This window comes from Belonocnema kinseyi, chromosome 5 (assembly GCF_010883055.1).
Source record: "Belonocnema kinseyi isolate 2016_QV_RU_SX_M_011 chromosome 5, B_treatae_v1, whole genome shotgun sequence".
In the NCBI taxonomy this organism is placed as follows: Eukaryota; Metazoa; Arthropoda; class Insecta; order Hymenoptera; family Cynipidae; genus Belonocnema; species Belonocnema kinseyi.
In genome coordinates, this window is record NC_046661.1 from 110,056,352 (window position 1) to 110,076,650 (window position 20,299).

General features: G+C 31.5%; 1 protein-coding gene across 7 annotated transcripts in view; it reads right to left on the reverse strand.

The window, feature by feature from the left end:
- Window positions 1-1,159: 1,159 nt before the first annotated feature.
- The window catches only part of LOC117173974 (homeobox protein AKR-like), a 154,525-nt gene continuing 135,385 nt past the window's right edge, over window positions 1,160-20,299 (reverse strand). For 6 of the 7 annotated variants that reach the window (XM_033362640.1, XM_033362639.1, XM_033362634.1 and 3 more), the window contains 4 exons: window positions 15,422-15,690; window positions 9,480-9,718; window positions 9,013-9,180; window positions 1,160-5,998 (listed from right to left, as the gene is read on the reverse strand). In XM_033362640.1, coding sequence (XP_033218531.1) covers window positions 5,743-5,998; window positions 9,013-9,180; window positions 9,480-9,718; window positions 15,422-15,690 — 932 coding nt within the window. In that variant the 3' untranslated portion in view covers window positions 1,160-5,742. The remainder of the gene's footprint in view (window positions 5,999-9,012; window positions 9,181-9,479; window positions 9,719-15,421; window positions 15,691-20,299) is intronic. The other variant, XM_033362638.1, reaches the window with a different exon arrangement.

The following is a 20,299-nucleotide window of genomic DNA, read 5'->3' on the forward strand; positions in this document are numbered from 1 at the left end:
AATATCTCTTAAACTGACTCGAATTATTTTAAAATATTCCGGATTCGTTTTGGATAATTTTGAAAATATTATGTAATGTTTTATAATATTTTTAACTACTTTTTAAAAATTAATTTTAAAAAATAAAGAATCGCTTTAAATATTCTCAGGAATCTTAAGAAAATCATTTTATTATCTTGAAACCTTTCAAAATCTTTAAAAAAACTTCAAAATTTGATTTCGAGCAGTTCAAAAATCCACGTTTCAAGTTTTTGACAATTTTTTTAAAACCTATAAATATTGTCTTAAAATAAAAAATAAATTTTACTTTTTTCGAGAAATCATTAATTTTTTATTTTCTTGAAACCTTTAAAAAAATTTTTAAATCTTCTACATTTTTTGTTTCAAGTCTTCAAAAATCTACATTTTGTTTCGAAGTTAATCTGGCAGTTTTTTTGTTTTTAATTATTTCTCTATATTAAAAAAAACAATTAAAATTAAAATATTCTCTTTTACTAATAATGTTTAGAAACATTCAGAAATAATTTTTATCAACGAATAGAATGACTTATTTGCAAATTATAATTTACTTAATTGATGATGCAGAAAATTCTGTCAAAATTGACCAAATTCGAGAAAATTTTAAAGAACTATTTGAAAACAGCCAATTAAAGGTTTATTCACGCCTTTAATATTCCACACATTTTCGCACAAGACTTTTAAATTGATTGTCAAACAACAATAATTAACTGGTTGTGAATTCTCTTTTGTAAAAGCTCACTTTAACGAACACATCATCATCACGTGTCTCGTGAAAAAAGGCCAAAAGCACATTTTTATATCTAATTTAGGAAAACATTTTATTGCCTCTTCTTTTGAAAAATTAATTTGTTTATTTTGTGCGATTAAAACAAAAACTACGCCCTACTGCAAAAAATAATTTCCAACACATTTTTATATCTCTTTTTGGGCAAACAACTTTTGTCTTATTATTTGTTTCTAAAATCTTATGTTGGTTTACCAAAAATGTGAGTATTTTTTATTTTGTTATTTTTTACGATTAAAATAAGAACTAAGCGTCCTATAAAAAATTATTGACCACAAATTTTTAGATCTTCTTTGAATGAACAATTTTTTAGACTTAAAATTTAAATTCAGGGAAAATAAGGTACAATTCTGATTATATAAAATTCACAACATACTTTTATTGTAAATCTGCGAATCGAATAATAGTTTAATACAATACGATTAATCCTAATTTATGGTTAATGCCAGCGAACTCCTGACGCAATGACACACGTACCGTTAAGTTGATAAAATCCGCTAACAAATTCGCACCTCGAGTTGAATGTTCATACATTTTTAACGCGAAATGAAACTCACATCCAACTTAGCAGCAAAAGAACGCGACAATTTCTAGAATATGCTCTCGCCATTGAGTCAGAATTCGCTGATTCGTTACAACAAATCGTGTACAAATTGAGAGAAAAAAAAAGAAAAAAACAAAATGTGTACTATTACCGAAAGAATGAGTCTTTAACGCATCAACTAATAGTAGGCATTAACATAAGATCGTATGTTATCTTTTTATGGCACCTGTACATGTTTCTCAACTTACAAATACTTAACCAGTAAACTAACGATACATTTATCAGAATTATGGGCTAATCAACCGTAGCAGGAGCAAAATTTCAAATCTCTATGTACACGTCTCCCTTATCCAAAACTTACCAACTAAGAAAATAGAAATACAAACTTTCTAGAAATGGAAAAACAAAATTTCGTCTTCACGAAGAAAAAAACAGGAAACCTTGTCTCAACACTTCAATTTATTCGCTTAATAAAAAATAAAACTGTAATTGAATTAAGTACTAAACGAAAGAAACAATCTGAGCGCAGAATCTTCATGGGAAAAAAAAAATATATATATATATATATATTTCGCATTAACGTAACACATCGTTTTTTCGTTTACAATTTTAATTACTTTGCATAATTAAAATAAAAAAAAGTGCCTTGGGCGACGATTGGAGTGAATAAAAAAAATTCCTCTTTCCTTCGAAATCATAACAGGGTAATCAACAATATAATAATAATCTGTAAACTCTAATGGAAATCTAAAGTTTTCGTATCGCAGTTTGTTCATCACAAGGTGAATCGAAGGAAAGATTCCTTCCCGAAATTCTGGATCGTCGTTTCAAAAATGCTTATTCAAATTTCAAAATCGCTCCTTTACAAAAATAATTTCTTGCTTGTTCCATTAAATCGAGATTGTGCTTCATCATATTGTATTAATTTGGTTACAAAAAAAACCAGTTAAAAAAAAAATCGGTGTTGAGAAGAGCATTGACGTTCTTACGTACAATTTTTCTCGAAACGAGCACGCATTTTGAGCAATTAGACGTATTTATCATATAAATAAAACATCGCATGATTTTCTTCAAAATACACCATTATAATAATTTTCTTTTCTTAATATCGAAAACAAATAATAAAATCGACCCTGAGATTATCAATCTATTAATTACAATAAACATATAAAAATGCGTGCTCGTTTATCGATCGAGACCTAAACCTAGGCTCGCGACTGGTTCCCTTTTGAGCATGAAACCTGTATTATTATTACAATGACAATAGTAAAATTTACTGGGGAGACTTCCCGGTGGTCGGGAAGCAGTCGGGAGTTTAAGAAACTACGAGAAGTAGTTTTTGTTTTTTTTTTGTTTTCTATCTTTGAGAAGGCACCCATTGTGATCTACTTTTTAGCAAAGGTCTGTTCTTCTCTACTGATATTGATAAACGATATTCCTGCAATAGTGATGTAATATCGATATAAAAAAATATCGATTTTCTTTTACACCAATATTGATATTTTGATGCCCAATATATTGGATATCGTAAGTATCGACATTTTAGCGACTCTAGGTGCGATCGGGCACGCTTTACTCTAATTTCTGGCACATTACCAATATATACAGTGTTTGTCGATTTATCGTACAAAAAGGGAGTAATAGTAAAGTAATATAGAAGCCGGCAACCCTGCTGCTTTTTAAAAATGTACAAGACCTGTGGCGTTTTTATAAACAAAAAAACACTTCGGAGCTTAATGTGGCAGTGAGAACTGGTTGATTTCAAGAAGACTTAAAATTCTTCTCCAGCTTTCCAACTCTTTTTTTCATTTTTTTTAGGTAACTTCGTATCTCGATCTTCATACCGATATCGATAAATCTCGATATTCTTGATACACAAATTTTTATATCGAAATATCTCGATTAAAAAATTTGTTGGTAAATACCGAGTTCTTCGTGATAAATAGCTCAAATCGATCAACTTCGATATCTCGATTCGTTGCTCTTTCTCCTTTCTATGTACAATAATTCTAATAAAGAGCACTCTATCTTAACAGGTTACGATATTACCAATAGTTAACAGTGTTGTTTTAAATTCTCAGCCAATAATCAACAGCCTAACATTACCAGCGACACCTTGCTATAAGAAAATATTCTGCACTCGCGAAAAAAAAAATTTAACTTCTACGAACGTTCACTGTTTCTCAGCCAAGATATATCGCTCTTTTACTATTTACAGAGTGCGCTCGCTTCAGTGGAAGAACGTAGCTCTTTTCGATGAGAAACTTTACTCTCCTCAAGAACCGACAGGAAGAAGTCCTCTATATTTTTGTCATAGATATTTCTAGACGAGAAGGGTAATCAAAAGTAAAATTTTCGAAAAATAGTTTTGAAAGCCTTTAAACCCCTTTTGGTAATGTTTTCCCCAAAACTGATTGTTTTCATAAACAATTATTTTTATAAAGCTGAAAGTTTTTATAATACTCGTATAAAAATTAGGGAAATTAAAAATCAAATTGAAAATAGGTAGGAGTAATATATTCTTTGCACCGGTTCTCGACTTTGATCTTCAACTCCATAATTTAAGTGTTCCGCGTCAAATATTTAAAAAAAAAAAATAGTGACTCACGTGAAGTTTGGAATCTGTGGAGTTTTCTTCCAATTTGTTAACCGAAGCTCGAATTGGTTTTTCCAGTATTCAGTAGATTTTTCCCGGGCAGAAGTGATTTTGGACTGAGTTATTGACAATTTGAGATCATGGGGTTACGAGCTTCGGTATTTATTTCTCTATCCTTAATTTTCTCTCCTTACCGCTTCATTTCTTTTGTTGCTTGAAAAGATCTGCGACTCGATCCATCAGGAATATGTCACACACACACGAACTATATCATCATAAAAGAAAACTCTACCTTATAAACTACGAATTTAATTCTAAGATCAAGCTGTATACTAAAATAAGTTTTCAATTTGTACATTCGATGAACTTTGCTGAATGAAATTCCGCGCAGTTGGTATTCTTGTCAATCGTTGCGTATTATTATTATTTTTACTATTATTATTATTATGTAAAAAACGGGACCAATCACACGTAAAAGACAGACACTCTTATTCATCGTTTTTCCTTTTAATCTTTCACTCTTATACTAATTTAATGTCGACCTTAGATCAAGGGTTATTAATAATTAAGTAAGTCTTTGGCGTTTGTACCGATCATTTTACGATATAAATCTTTTGCTATACAACGGACAACATTATTATCTGGTTTTTCATTCATTTAAATGCTTCACGGCAAATGTGAGAATCCCTTAACCACCAAAGAGGGAAGAATTGCTCTGCGGCGGAAGACCAAGGAAAAGGAAAACCACCAAACTTACGAGGCAAAACAGAAACGAAGCTCGAGTAAAACTGGGCAAGATTTCACGCCAGCAGCGAGAGTCCACAACAAAAGTCGCGTTAATTTAGGAGAATGCTCGTTGCACCTTATAAAAATCCTCGAATCAAACAAATCAGAGACTCGAAATCGCTTAAGATTAAAGTTGTTCATAATTGACTGTCGCAAAGGCACATTTGTGATCGCTACCGGACTCAGTGATGTGATATCGTCAATATATCGATATATCGAAATATCGATATCTCAAATATCGAGAAAGAAAAAAAATGGTTTCCACATTGTATCAGCACGCCTGAGGCGTACACAATTAACTACAATTAGAATTAGAATCAGAATGCCTATATTCTTTCACAATAATTATTATTCGGACGTGTCAAATACAAAAATTTGTACGAAAATTTGTACAAAAACTTGCGAGAGAAATTTCAGCATGAGTTCTGCACAGGTTTGGCAGGGTTTGGCTACTAGTAGTTGATTTAAATAAATGGACTTCTTCTCGGCACATCGAGCAGTTCCTAGTTATGATCCTGGCGACGACAGCTTGACGAATACGATTTCGCTTCCTCGAGCAGGATGAAATGCGCAAATTCGCGTCAAGGTAGTGGCTGCGCGTAACGAAAAACAATTAATAATAATAATAATAATAGCGGGTAGACTGATGCGTAAAATAATCACAGTACATCGCATCGCGATCGAAGCTTTCATTTGAAAACTGCGATCGGGACTCGACGGGAAACGACTACTCGTTTCCACGGACACACTCTCTCTCTCTCTCTCGCATTTTGCTTTGATGCGTTCGTGTCTTAAAAGTTTTCTAGGAAAGAGTCCTCGGCACGCGAGCGATGGAGCGGCGAGTGGTTTAGCGACAAAAATGCGGCGGCGGCGGCGGCGGTGGGAAAAAATAAGCGCGAAGAAGCGTTGCGCGCTGCGAGAGTAGTTGAGAATTTTTGGTATTCATTCGTCGCTCCTGCTCGAGTTTAGAGGGATTGTTTCGAGTGTATATCGAATATCGAACCGCGATCGTTAAACCACAGTTCCCTCGCGCTCCTTCTCTTGCTGCCGGATAGCGACCGCGGCCTCAACGAGAAGATAGAGACACTTGAACTTGTCCTTGTCTTCCTCGGGAGGCGTCGGAGGCGGCGTTTCGTCGCTGTGAGAACTACAGGAATCGGGCGTGCTATAGACCTCGGTCTCCTGCTGTACGTCCGGGGTCGCTGCGAGATGCTGTCTAGGAGCACTCCAGTAGGCGGCCTCGCTCACAGTCGATTCGTCCTCATCCCTGCAATACAGAAACCATACATTTAGTATTTTCAACCTTCAGATACAGTTATTTTATTCGAAAACTAACAAAACATGAGCATTAGTAAATACAGGCAGAGTCCTTCTGGAAAATTTATAGTTTTATAAGCTCAGGATGAATTCAAAAGAATTCAAATCAGTAGGACCAAATTTTAAAAAACATATATATATATATTTATTTTCGTAAAATTGGAATGAATTTAGAAGAATTTAAGGGGGCAGCTTTTCAAACGCGTTTATCTCGAAATGCGTTTTTTTGGGGTCGTCGCCACGATTCCAGTCGAGCTACAGGGCCGCTTTCATTCAAATTTTTTTGAAAATATTTAGAAAAGACTTGGCTATCGCATGAACATGCCTTACGACATACTAAAAAGTTGTAAATTTTAAATAAAAATAAATAACAAAAAAACGTTGTTAAAAAAAAAGTCATTGAAACCTGGCTATCCCATTAAGGCAAACGAAAAGTCGATAAAATTCATAAAAAATTCAAGGTGAAATTAAAATAAATTAAAATGAATTGAAAAAAATTTTAAAAAATTAACAGCTTAGAAAAATTCAAGGGAATTGAAACGAATTTGACAACTTTAGGATCAATTAAACAAGTACTGTTAAAAACTGAAAAAAATCCATTAAATTAAGTAGAATTCAGCAAATTTAGAAGAATTCAAGATAAATTTATAAGAATTCAGGATGAATTCCAAAAAACAATTTCAAATCTTAACATTTTTGAAACCCTACTAATTTCTAGGGGAAAAAATGACTAATGACTACAAAACAATTCAAATGAATTGAAAAAATTTGTATAAATAAAACAATTTCAGTGAAATCAAGGGAAATAAGAAACGCCACATCGAGTTGAATGGCCTTAAGGTTCATTTTAGACTTCAATATTAATTAAAACCAGGTAGCATTTTTATGTTGCATTTTAAATTTGGTTTAAAAACTATTTAACCATTGTTTTACTCGTTTAAACCAATAAGGGAATGCCAAAAATAAAGATTTATCGGGAACTTAAGTGTAGCCAATACAATTTCCATTGCATTCAGTAAATAAACACATTTCCTGTTAAAACTGTTTTTGCCAAGAAAATAATCATAAGCTATAATGAACTTGAAATAATGCATTTAGCAAATTATTTTATTTAAAATATGCAAAAAATATTAATTATAGACGATCAAAAATGAAACAGGAATTCTAGCCAAACTTTTAGGTTAGAACTTTTTAGATAGTAAATATAAAGTTAGTTGAAGCTTAAAATATGTTGAAATATATGTATACAATGAAAATTCCACATGTACCACCAATTAGTTTCCGATAAATCTTTTTTTATTCAATAATCGTTTTAAACTATTGAAAACAAAAAAAAATTTTAAACACAAATTAAAATGCATCTTAAAAATTCTACCTGGTTTCGCGAGTTCACATTTTGGCCGCATTGAAAAAATAGATGGCGTATTTCAGCTCAACGGATCCCAATTGGATTGAATAGAAATGACTAAATTTAGAAGAATTCAGAATAAATTGATACGAATTCAGGGCAAATTTCAAATGAATTGCAAAAAAAATATTCTAAAAATCTCTTAAAATCTTTGAAACCCTACGAAATCCTTCATTTTTTGTGAATAAATTCTTTGGAATCCACTAGAATTTTACAATGCCTGAAGATCCATTCAAACCCTCGGAAATCCCTTGCAATTCTGTAAATCTCTTGAAAAATTCCTTGGAATCTTTCAAAATAACGCAATATATTTCAAAACCTTGAAAATATTTTGAAATCCTTTTTTATTTTTTAAGCTCTTAAAAATGTTAAAGTATTTGGAAAAATACCTAAAAATATTTTTAAAAAATCTCTATCAATTAATCCTTAGGATCAATTAAATCAACTTTTGAGCTTTTTTTAAATCCATTAAATTAAGTAGAATTTGAGTATATGTAGAATAATGCAAATAAATTTAAAAAAAATTCAAATGCATTCAGGATAAACTAATAAGAATTCAAGGTGAATTTAAAAATATTTTTCAAATCTTTGAAACCCTACGACATACCTCACTTCTCGTAAGAAAATTCATTGAAATCCACTAAAATATTATAAATCTAGCGACGTTCTATGGAATATATATGATCTTTCCTGAAATCATGGGGAAAAATCTTTATCCTAAACTATTTCAAAAGGTCTGAGTCACTAAGTCACTAAAAATGACTTTATCTCTTAAATGTAATTAAAACTGATTTGATAAAGAAGTGAATAAGTGACTTTTTTTATTCTTACTTCCTACAGAAATTCCCTGATTAGGTCATATTATAAATTGTTTTAAAGTTCCATAATGTATTGCAAATGGGGTACCATAGATACCAAATCTTGAAAACAGGCTACTTTAGGGACCATAACAGAATATAGGCCTCAGTGGCGCTGTTGTTCACTTCGGTAAGTGCTGAAGGGCGAAACAATGGACCAAATGCATAGGATTCAATCAATTTTTTCCCTATTTTGCTAATATCTTCGTAAAAAGTAATTTTTTTCTATATAAGTATTTTTTTAAATAGTTCTTATACTTTAAGAAATATTTAATAATCACTTTAAAGATAGTACAAAAATAAAATGTCATCTGCATTTGGTCCATATTGTTTTCCCCTCAGCAATCAACAAAGTGAAACGAATTTCATAAATGATGCATAATGTTATCGATTAAATATTTTATGAATTTAAATTAATGTTATGGGTAGCCTTGTCCGTTACACCAACAAGAGGATATGCAATTGAATTCTTCCAAATTTTCTATACATCCACGTGATTTTGATTAATTGATCTAGATTCCAGAATCATTTTTTAATAAAACGCGTGATATTGATCTTTATATTTTATAAATAATGTCCGACGCAATTGATGATAAATGTCCATGTAGAGTGTTCTCAAATCACCAAAGGCGTCAAAATATCACTTCATCACATTCAAATAAGCAATAAAAACTACATTAATGAAATTTGATTGCTTACCCTCGGCGGGCAGGATGGGCAATTGTTTCAGCGTAAATCGGTTGATTATTCTGCTCTACTTTGGTTTCTGAATATGGATAGACAATTACACTCGGCCATTGTGATGCTGATCGTTCCTCTTCGCTGTGGGAACTGCTTTCATAGTCATTTGGACTATCTTCTTCGCTTCTGCAAATTTATTTAAATTACCAGTCAAATTTTCATTCAATTTTATCCATAAATCTGTAAGATAATCTTAAACGCAAACTCTCTTCAATTAAACCAATCTTACAAATTTGAAAACATTCCACTTGCGTAGCATACAAGTAGAAAACTTAAATTTCACTCTACCCTCACAGAGGGTATTAGGTTTTTGTCTTCAAACGTAACGAAGAGTTTCCCCTTCGATAAAATCAAAACTGGGCTTTATCAAAACTTAACATTTTCATATATATTTTAATAACCTGGGGTTAAAAATTAATACTAACCGATACATGAGACCGGCTCCATCTTCATATTCATCCCTTTTCCTTTTGGGAGCACTCATCCCAGCGAGTGGATCCCATTCGGGAGTTTCGGTCGGACTAAGGCTCGATCCCTGAGGATGGCTTCCTCCAGGCATTTTCTTGCCCCGTCTAGATATTGTGTACTGAAGAGGATCATGACCTTCTCTTCGAATCATCTCCGGCAGAATGCGTCTCCTGGCGTTTATAAACCAATTGCACACCTGTAACAATAAATCAAAAAATATATATAATGAAAAAGGGCCAAAAGAGATACGAGGTAGCGTTAATACAAAATGTACTGTTTAAATAAATTTTGGTTGGAATAGTTTTTATTTTGCATTCTTTTATAATCCTATTAAACTCACATTAGTGTCGTTCTTTTCATCTTGCACGCGTAAGTACTTGAAGAAATGATATTTGCACGTAATGCAGATTTTACCACTTAATGGTAAAACCTTAGATTTGTAACCCAACTTTCTGTTGATTCTAGCCACGTCATTAAGCTTTCGCGAATGGGTATTTTCCTTGAAAGGATCAACACAACATTCATTCAACTTCATTTTGGAAGACAATTTTTCAAACAACCGTACACTATTAAGTCTGAATTTCAACTGAGCTACCTATCCAACCTACCCCAACATTTATACCCGTACCCCCACCCATACACTCTTCAGGCGTGAGGGATAGGCGACATCTATTCGATTAGTCGAAAAATCAATTATTTCGTTTGGAAAATTCGCACTTCATTTTTTAAATAATGTCGATGGTAGGGAATTGGGACCATCAGTTTGGAAAATTTTCAACTTCAAATTGTACAGTTATAAATATTTAATTTTCAAACTTCTGTATTTTGACGACTTCGAAATTTAAAAATGATCAATCTTGAAGGATTATTTTAAAATATGTAAGGCTTCTAATCTGAATTTTAACTCTTGTTTTAAATATCCAAACCATTTTCAACTATTTATACTATTTTCAACTTTTTAATTTGAAATTTTATTTTTTCGTGCACAAATTTGAAAGATATAAAAATTATTCGAAGTGTCTCGTCCAGAAATTCAGGATGAATAGCCCATTTGAGACAATTTTTTTGTAAGATTAACCATTTTTATGTACGGCTGTTCGTAATACTCAGAAAGCCCTACAAGATTATCATAACAACTTTTTGAACTTTCTTGAAAAATTAAAAATTCAAATTTTGATCGAAACAAAAAATAATCAAAAATTCCACTTTGCCGTCCAACTATGCAAGACGGGAAAAAAGATAAATAAACCAAAATTATGCTCTCAAAAGAAATCTACAAAATTTGTTATTAATAACTTTTTGATAGGACGCGCATTTTTTATTTTATTCGTGAAAACAATATTTAAAATGGAAAAAAAAAAATTTTGACAAACGACATAAGCCACAAAAAAAGACAAATGTTTTTCACCCAAAAGAGAGCTACAAATTTGTTATTAATCATTCTTTGATAGGATGCGTAGTTTCTGTTTTAATCGTCAAAAATGAGTTTTCGATTTTTTCATATCAATTTCGATAAATAAATTAAAAACGAGTTCTGTCAAAAAATAGTACATAGAAACGTTGTGGGAATTTTTAAACGCTGAAATTTAAAGTATTTACAAGGTACGGACAGAAATAATAAACAAAAGTTCTTCAGCCCAAAAATTCTACAGATTTATTGTAAATTATTTATGGATATAGTGCGCATTTTTGTTTATATCGTAAAAAATAAATATACAATGTTAATTAATAAATTAGTTTAGAGAGTTTTAATATCTATGCATAGTGTTAATTGTGATAATATAAATTTATTGCAATGATACCTTTTTTCTAGTATTTTCAATGGTATATGCGAATAAACATTAGGGCAAAATATGGAAAAAAGAATAAAATAATCATTGGAATTCAAATTTGTACAATATTTTCCAATGTCTGAATAAGCAGTCTCAGGCCGAGGTACAGAAATACATATAATATTGAGGTGAACGCAATGTAGGAAGTTCGCGCTTTGGACAAAATCGAGTATAAAGCACAAGATGCATAATGAGAATGTGTTCGCTAAAGCCTTTAACAAAAGCGCTTACAAGCGCTCTTGGAACGTTAACGATTTTAATTAATTAAATTTTTTACTTGAATCCGTCCAATCTTTCAAATTAATTTTTTTAATGCCGAAAGCTTATTTTCTGCAGAAAGAGTATTTAATTTGAACTTGTCCAATTTTTCCAAGTAATTATTTTATTTCCTGAATTCGGGTATTATTAAGCTCCGGCAAATTTGATCGTATTTAAAGTTTCTAGTTCAGAAAATTTTTGTGTTAATAAGGAACTTTCTGTTCGGATAATATTTTTTGCTACTTTATAAGCATAGTACAATATATTTACTATTTTATCATAGAATGAGGAATAATAAATTACTAATTCACACAAAGTGTTATAAAATCAAGAGCATTACACACCGATTTCTCGATTTTCTTTTATAATTATGAGACTTTGAAAAGTGGTTGGAGATGTCAACAGTTCACTCTTCTGTGAGCACTCAGTAACACGCGTATTATTTAAAAAGAAATTTGGAAAAGAGTTTCGAGTTGTGACCAATTACTCTTCTGTGACCAGACACTAACAAGTATTTTTGTACAGAGATCTGGAAAAGTCTTCAAGATATGATAGATCACGAGACGTTAACCAATACAGTTTTCAATATTTCTTGGCATTAAGCATACTGCAAAAAAATGTCGGACAATAAAGTAAAAATAAAGGTAAAAACGCCCTATCTGTATACGCTGCGTATGGAAAATTTTGTAACACTAAGCCCTAGCGCTATACTTCCTGGTCAGTTTTACGGAAAATTCCATAAGACTTCAGTGCCTATTTTCCCCATAAAAAGATCCTTAAATTTTGAACTCATCCAATTTTTTAAAATAGATTTGTTTGGTCGCTGAAATCATTAAATAGTATATTACATACCTAGGCTAGTAAAATACTAAATGTCTCAGGTGATAAATATGTGATCTGAGGCCTTCTTTTTTTACTGGCCGTGGTGTGTATACTATTTTTTGCTTAGCGGCGCCAGAAAATGGCAACTTATTTTCGCACAGCGGCCGGAAACTTGCGCTTTTCGGCTAGAGGGCCTACAAAATATTTTTTTTTTCAACTAGTTTAGAAAATATAATTAAATATGCTTTTCCCAGAACAGTTTTATTTTGCGTTTTCCCCAGGAGAATAATGATTTAGGACTGAACATCTGGTATTGGGGAAATTTTCTCGAATCTTGGAAAAGGACAAGTTTTCTACCTGAAATAAATGGGCACATCCCCTAAAATCTGGATTTACGGACTTGAAAGGTATCCTTTTCATAATATTGAATTATGAAGTACATTTTAATGAGTTTGGCGAACACTTAATCTTTCAATTTATAATCTCCATGGAAATATTGAAACTTCAAAGTGTCAAACAAACTTACAAAGTAGTATTTAGGGAGATTCGAACCTTTAGTTTGGAAAAATACAAATACTGAAACTTGTGAATTCGTGAGGCCTCTAATTAATTGTTAAATACTGCATTTTTAAATGTCCAATATTGATCGTTGTCGATTTTAAATTATACCATTTTTAATTGAATCTTTAAAACATAAAGATGTTAAATTTCTCATGTTTAGATTTCAAATGTAGAATACATTAAATAATATATTTTTTAATTGCATTGGGTTTTTGTTAACTCTTCATTTAAAACATTTAATTCTGAATTTTAGATTTCTATGAATTAACAAATGTTTTAAATCTGGATTATGGGCTTCTTAAAATAGCACATTCTTGTGAAAATAATACCTTCAGAAAAGGCATATGGGTCGCAAATTTTCATAAGTTTGAAAATCTCTTTCTCAAATGAGTTGTCATGTAAATTTGGTATTTCCCCCGAAGGATAATGACTTGAGACTCTACATCTGGGGTTTGGGGAATTTTCTTAAATCTGTCGAAAGGCCAAGTAAGTTTGCTACCTGAACTTAATTGGTACTGTATCCCAAAACGTTTTGAATTTACTCTTTGTATAATTCAGAAATGGTAGATTTGTAGAAGTAAGCCCACTATGAACAATATGTATATTACAATCACTGTGTCGTATGTATTGTATTTGAAAAATAAGGTTCCAAATCTGTAAAATTTCGAGCAAGCTTACAAATAGGGATTAACTATAGTGGTGCCGATTTATGACATGGTCATTTTATGGCCTCTTGTGCTTAAGTGTTGTCAGACCCCCCCCCCCCCCCCCTCTCATTCGGTATAGACTGAAACACGGACATTCTAAATGCAGAACCTCCCACATTTCGAGGAACGTAAGTAAATTGCGAATTCATATTTCTTTTCATAGGACCTAAAATGAAAAGGATAATAAGAGAGAGATACGAATATATTACCCCCATAGTTAGCTTCAATGCAATAATATAAGTCGTAACGCTTCAAAAACATATTTAATTTATTTCTAAAATATGTTATTTCTTTTTACGACAGAAAGTGCGTTAATGGCATGTTATTACTGAACGATCTTTAAATAAAAATGTAGCGATACAATTAGCATTGTCAAATTGAAGCCTTCTGAACAACAAATTTTCTTTTGGAACTAAATCATTTTCAAAATTTTTAAGTTTGAAATTGAATCGTGCAAGTTTTCGATATTACTTTTTCCGGGTCTCTGGTCATTTTAAGAAAAACGAGCTTACGCAGAGCTATGTTGTGTAATTAGAAAATAAAGTTTTAAACATTACAAAATTATGCAAGTCTTTGATACAGTAAAAATATAATTTTTCGATAATATCAAATACTTTAAATATTATCCTATTATTGTTCAAGTATCACTTTCAAATTATTGAACATAAAATTTTTTAACAAAATTCAATTTTTAATCATTTTAAATGTGACGTAAATCCTGTAATTACAGGACGCTTTCAATTCAAAATTGCTTAATTTCAAACGCGCTCAATTTGAAATTATAAAACTTGTAATGAGTTTTATTGAAAATTGTTCAATTTAATTCTTTAAATACAAAACGTGACCTCAAGTGCAAGACGAAAAAATATTACCAATATTAGAACATATAAAAAGGGACAACTATTAAAAATGAAGTGAACTTAAAACAAATCACAATATAAAGTTGCACAGTTTTCAATTTTAGAACAAATACTTTTTGTTCAGACACAATATATCCAACAGTCCTATTTCTAGCAGAAGTCTCAAGTCGTATGATTCTCTCATTTGAACTTTCAAGAAGATTATAAACCATTCGTTTTAAAATAGAACTCAAAAATATGCTAATAGCAAATTAAAAAAAAAAGATCAACCGGAACTTTTAAAACGAGTAGAAATGCTCCAATTTACATTTCACGCCAGAATGACGTCAAAATCGTGAGACGTAACTTATGTGTGTTAAGGGGGAAAACTGGCTTAGCACGCTTAAAATCAGATGTTTTCTTTTGTGAACTTTTGAAATAAAATATCAGGGCAGCTTCATAAAACTGTTGGGAAATATTTTTACGTCTTAAACGGAAAACAAAATTAATTAAGCATTAAACATGGGTGATTTAGAAACCTCAAACAATAATTAAATAACAATCCTTAATATTTTATTTTTGCATAAATATTTTAAACTTTTTGTTTATCGACAGTGTAGTTTTAAATAAAAATAAGAAAATTCTGTCTTTTAAATTTATATTATTTTTTCTTTTCTTTTTTTAACACCTAGAAATATATCATAAGACTTTTACAAAGGTTGCCAAATGATACTCTATGAGCCACGAATTACTCACTGTCCTGTGTATTTTTGATCTGTGTCTTGCTTTTTAACCAAATAATATATCTCGCTCTACATAAGCAAAAAGGAGACTAAATAAAAACTATAACTTAAGAAATAGAAGAAAAAATTGAATTTACCTGCAATACAGTGAGGTTAGCTTCCTGACTAAGGGTCAGTTTCTCACTATCACTGGGGTAGGCATTATATCTATGATCATAAAGCCATCTTTTCAGGATTTTAACAGAGTGTTTGGGTAAATTTCCCCTGCGTTTTCGCACAGAATGCGTTCCTGAATGGTGCAAAATTCCAGAATGGCCTTTGCCACGGATCGCCGAGGAATCTTGATCTGCGTCGGATCCGCTTTGATCGTCATCAGTACTACTCGACGACGGAAAGCGCTCCCTCGCTAAAATCAGAAAACAAATGGTGTATTAGATAAAATAATGCAATTTTTATTCAATGCAATTTATAATAAGTAATTATAGAGACGATTAGTAAAAAAAAAAATGGTTAAATTCCATTCCCACCGGGCTCGAACCCCGAACCAATCCAAATGCATTACATGACATTAAAAGGAAGCACAACTTAAATTTTGCAGCTTTAAATGGGTCGGAGGCCAAAGTGGAAGAGTTAATTTATTCGGCATTCAATTAAATCGATACAAATTTTATTTACCAAGCTTTCAATTAATTTACTTTTTTTTAGGTTTAACCCCTACTTGACAAAAAATTAAAATACTATTCGTTAATTATCTCGAGTTCAATAGTGTTATGTGACAAGTAATAAATCCGTCGCTAATGCCCTACTTTTTAACTCACGCATTTTAACTGTTCTTAAACTTCATAATAGTTTTCATTGGAAAATAAATTAACACGTATTCAAGCGTCATTGTCAATTCTTTCTCGCGCTTGTTTAATCTTAGTGACGGAGTATATAGAATGATACTTCGTAAGCCCTTAGCTCTCACGCTTGCTTATTATTTTCTACCAAAAAAAAAGGTTTGTTGTCAATTAAATACATCTACTAGAAAACAAAACATGTTTTTGTATGAAATAATTGTATACAAATTTTTAATAGCCAAACAAAAATTTAAACATAAAGGCTTATTGATATTCGAAAAAATGCTTAAACCGGGAATCGAATTCTAACTTCTGTCATATTTTAGTCTTTAACTGTCGCTCTTTTGGACTTGAAAATGTAAGAAAAAAAACTAGAATCCGTTTTCATCTTCAGATTTGAGTATCACCTGAATGAATAAGTGTAAAACAAATATACAATATTTTGTGCAATACACAAAAAGTTAAAAAATGATCATTTTTCTTTTCCTATTGTCACGAAGAAGAGTTTGTTCCCGACTTAAAAATGCGTTTATTTTTACCAAAAGTAATAAAATCGACAATTGGGATTACAGGGATGCCTGATACGCCATTTCTGATTGACTATCAGAAACTTCGTGAGAATCGCGTGCGAAAAACGGGCACAAAACTAGATTCAAACGATGCCAGTTAGCTTTTATCGACCTCTCGCTGGTTACGTTCGACGAGTATTTGGGTTAAAATTCGCGCGCAAATAGGTCGTAAGGGATTACCAATGGCGATTTGGCGAGATGGGATCGAAAGGAACCCGATACTTGACCCGACCGAGAAACGAACGAGCCTCAAATAATTTCGTCATCTCCCCTTATTTTTAAATAATCAAAATATTTATCAAAGTTACTCCAATTCCTCTATTCATACTTCTAATTATTTTTCAAACAATAAAACACAAATTTATAGCAAAAAAAAAAGGGGGGGGGGGTACAAATGTATATCCTTCAAGATTCGAGCCCTCGACTGCCTCTTACGAACCGAAAAGTGTCTTGCACACTTATCTTACAATTTTTGTTTTCTTCGTCCTGGAAGCACATATAAAAATTACGAACACTTAAATACCCTAATTTTTAAAGAAATTTTTCACTAGACACGTTTTAAATCGTGCGAAAACGTATGAACCAATGTTTTAGACTAGTCTCTGACGACCGCGGAAAATTGGCAGGACTCCCAAGTGTCATTACACTCGAGAGCCGTGCCTTTCACCCCACCAACTTTTTGTACGTTTTGTCTGGCTTCTGGCGCCCCAATAGCTGCGATTGTGAAAACCACCCCGGCAAGTTAATTATGAGGTTAGGAACCTGCGAAAAAGGCAGAGTTTCGCGGTTGGTTTGCACTTGGGCCAAAGACGTGGGTAATGAATGCTTTTGGATTTGACAGGTATTCAATACCACCGCATGTAGAACATAGAGCGATATTAAAGGAAGAGAAGAGATTCGCTCGTTCCGAAAATAAACGCGGTGGCAGCTGTCGTGTTTCCGTATTTAGCTTGGATATGTGGGATTGACTCGAGATACTCGAAAAGACGTCACTGGTCATTTGACATTTAATACTACACGTGGTCTGCATCCTCACTTAACTGACGGATGGAAAATCATTAAAGTAGCAACTAAAAAACTTATTAAAAAATCTATTCAGTTTTGCAAATCTTATTTGTCGTGTCAAGTAGGTATCTGGAAAAATGGCGTTTGTTAAAAATATTTTGGCTTATGAAGCTTATTAAGGTGACCGGAAAACTTAATTTAAAAAATGTCTTGCCTCTTCCCTGAGAATGTTTTAATTTTACCTGACCATTAATATTCAAAGACAAGCATATTTTAATCATTTACAATATAATCTTTTATAAACATAATAAAACAAAAAATTCTGATTACATTTTTTTATTTCAGTCATACAATATAATTTCCAATGCAAAAGGATCCATTTTCAATAAAGCAATTGAATCGACAACCACAAAGGATTACTGTTTAACAAAATAGTTCAATTTTCAACAAAGTATTTTAATATTTCAGGTAAAAGGAAATAAAATTGTTTTCAAAATTCTTGAACTGAATAAGAAAATTTCTATAAAATACTTAAATTGTCAGTCCGCAAATATAAACTTTCAACTATGAATTTACTTTTTAACCATAAAGTTGTAACTTTTTCAATAACGAAGAATTTTAAAACAAAGATGACGAGTTTTCAACAAAAATAGTTGAATTCTTAAGCCAAAAAGGCCATTTTTAAACCAAAAAGGATGCCGCAATAAGAAAACTATAGAATTTTCCACCAAGCAATACAATTTGAACTAAAAAAAAATCGTCAGGAGAAAGCAACTACAAAAAAAGAAAAAAGAAAAAGAAATAAAAGGTCAAATAAATTACTAACAAGAACATTGCATAACGTTTGTAGCAAAACTTTATTTGTAAAATTTCCTTAATTTTCCCTGGCCATTCTGAAACTCAGAAATTAAAATAACAAATGGTAGAATGGGATATTCACAAAGTCTCAATGCAAACTTTGGAAATTTTGAACGCTTTAAAGTTAAAATAGTTCCTTTCTAATTTAGAAATAAATATTTCAATTTTTAGCATTAATAATTTAAACTTTTATATTACCATCCTAAGGCTATTATTTTGGAAGTGAAGTCCTAAGGCTATTATTTTGGAAGTGAAGAATTTCGAATATTCGAAAATACTTTATTCCAGCAGTTGGTAATGCAAAACCAGTTCGAATACTTAAATTTGTAATTGTGAAATTTATAAATATTTATCTAATATTATTCAATTAAAAAAATTTAAATATTACTCAACTATGAAGGATTTGCACAATTTTATACATTTGAAGATATTCAATTCAGATGTCAAACTTGAATTTGAGATTGTGAAATTTATCAAGTTTTTATCTCAAATATTTCAATTTTAAATGTTTCCCGTCCAAAATTCGCCAATTTCAAGCGCGTACCATTTAAGTTCAAATATTATTCAAACTGTAAGTTAAAATGATAAATATTGCTCAACTATGAAGAATCTCAATTTGCCCCCTTTAAATATGTGAAAAATTTAATTTAGTAAGTTTCAATTTCGACTTTTTAAATTTTAAACCCTATGCAATGTAAATCTAGAACATTTACATAACAAATTTTAACATTTTTTAATTAAAATTAATAAACTACTTAGGACTTGGGCCATTAATGTTAAATTAAACAATTTCGAGCATTTCAGGTTTCGAAATTTAAAAAATAATATTCGAAACATTTTGAATTATTTAAACAATCTCAAGTATGAAGATCAATTTGCAAAATTAGTGTTTGCATTCTTTAAAGTAAATTACACAAAAGATGTAATACAACTTGAATTTAGTAGGTTAATTGAGATAAATAACCGATAAGAGTCGTAACCGACGTAACGTAAGACGTCAGTCAATTTTCTTATCATGAATTGTGTAAAATTATCTTAGAATCTGAAACACCTTACAGAATATGCCCGAAAGATTCTTTAGATTTGATATCATTTTTCAAAACAGAGATTTAAAGACTGTCTTAGGATTTCTAAAGTTTAATTCCTTTTAGTTTGAGTGTTTTCAAACATCCTATATAAACACTTTTGTCTTTTTTTTCTTTTCCGGAAAAGGTCACTTCACAAAGAGAAGTATTTAAAATTGTAAATGACCACATATAAAAGCGTGAATGTCGGAAACCGAAGTTGTCTGAGCAGAGAATTTCCATTCGGCAAGTTCGGAGGTTAAAGTAGGAAAAGATATTCTATCGTTGGCCGAAGGCGACGGAAGGCAGGTAGCGGTTTTATCGGAGAACCTTAACCGGTCCGATTAGAGATTGATCTTTTTCACATTTAAGCAGCCACAGCGAAGCCAGTAACTGGAATTAATACAGCCAAATGTTCCTTTTTAAACATTTTTTATCCTCACAGAAATGGCTTTTTCATTCAAAGTGAGAAAAAGACTGCCCACGTTAATCTGATCAGACAAAAAAGTCTAAGGTCAGCAAGTTAACAGCAGCCTTTTTAATTTCTGACTGCTCAATCAAATTATTCATCCTTAATTTTCAATAAAACAATTATTGATTAATCACAATAATTAACGATCTTCGAAATCATTCATTGTGTACAGATTTAAGCTCCTATATGTCCGCACACTTATCGCATG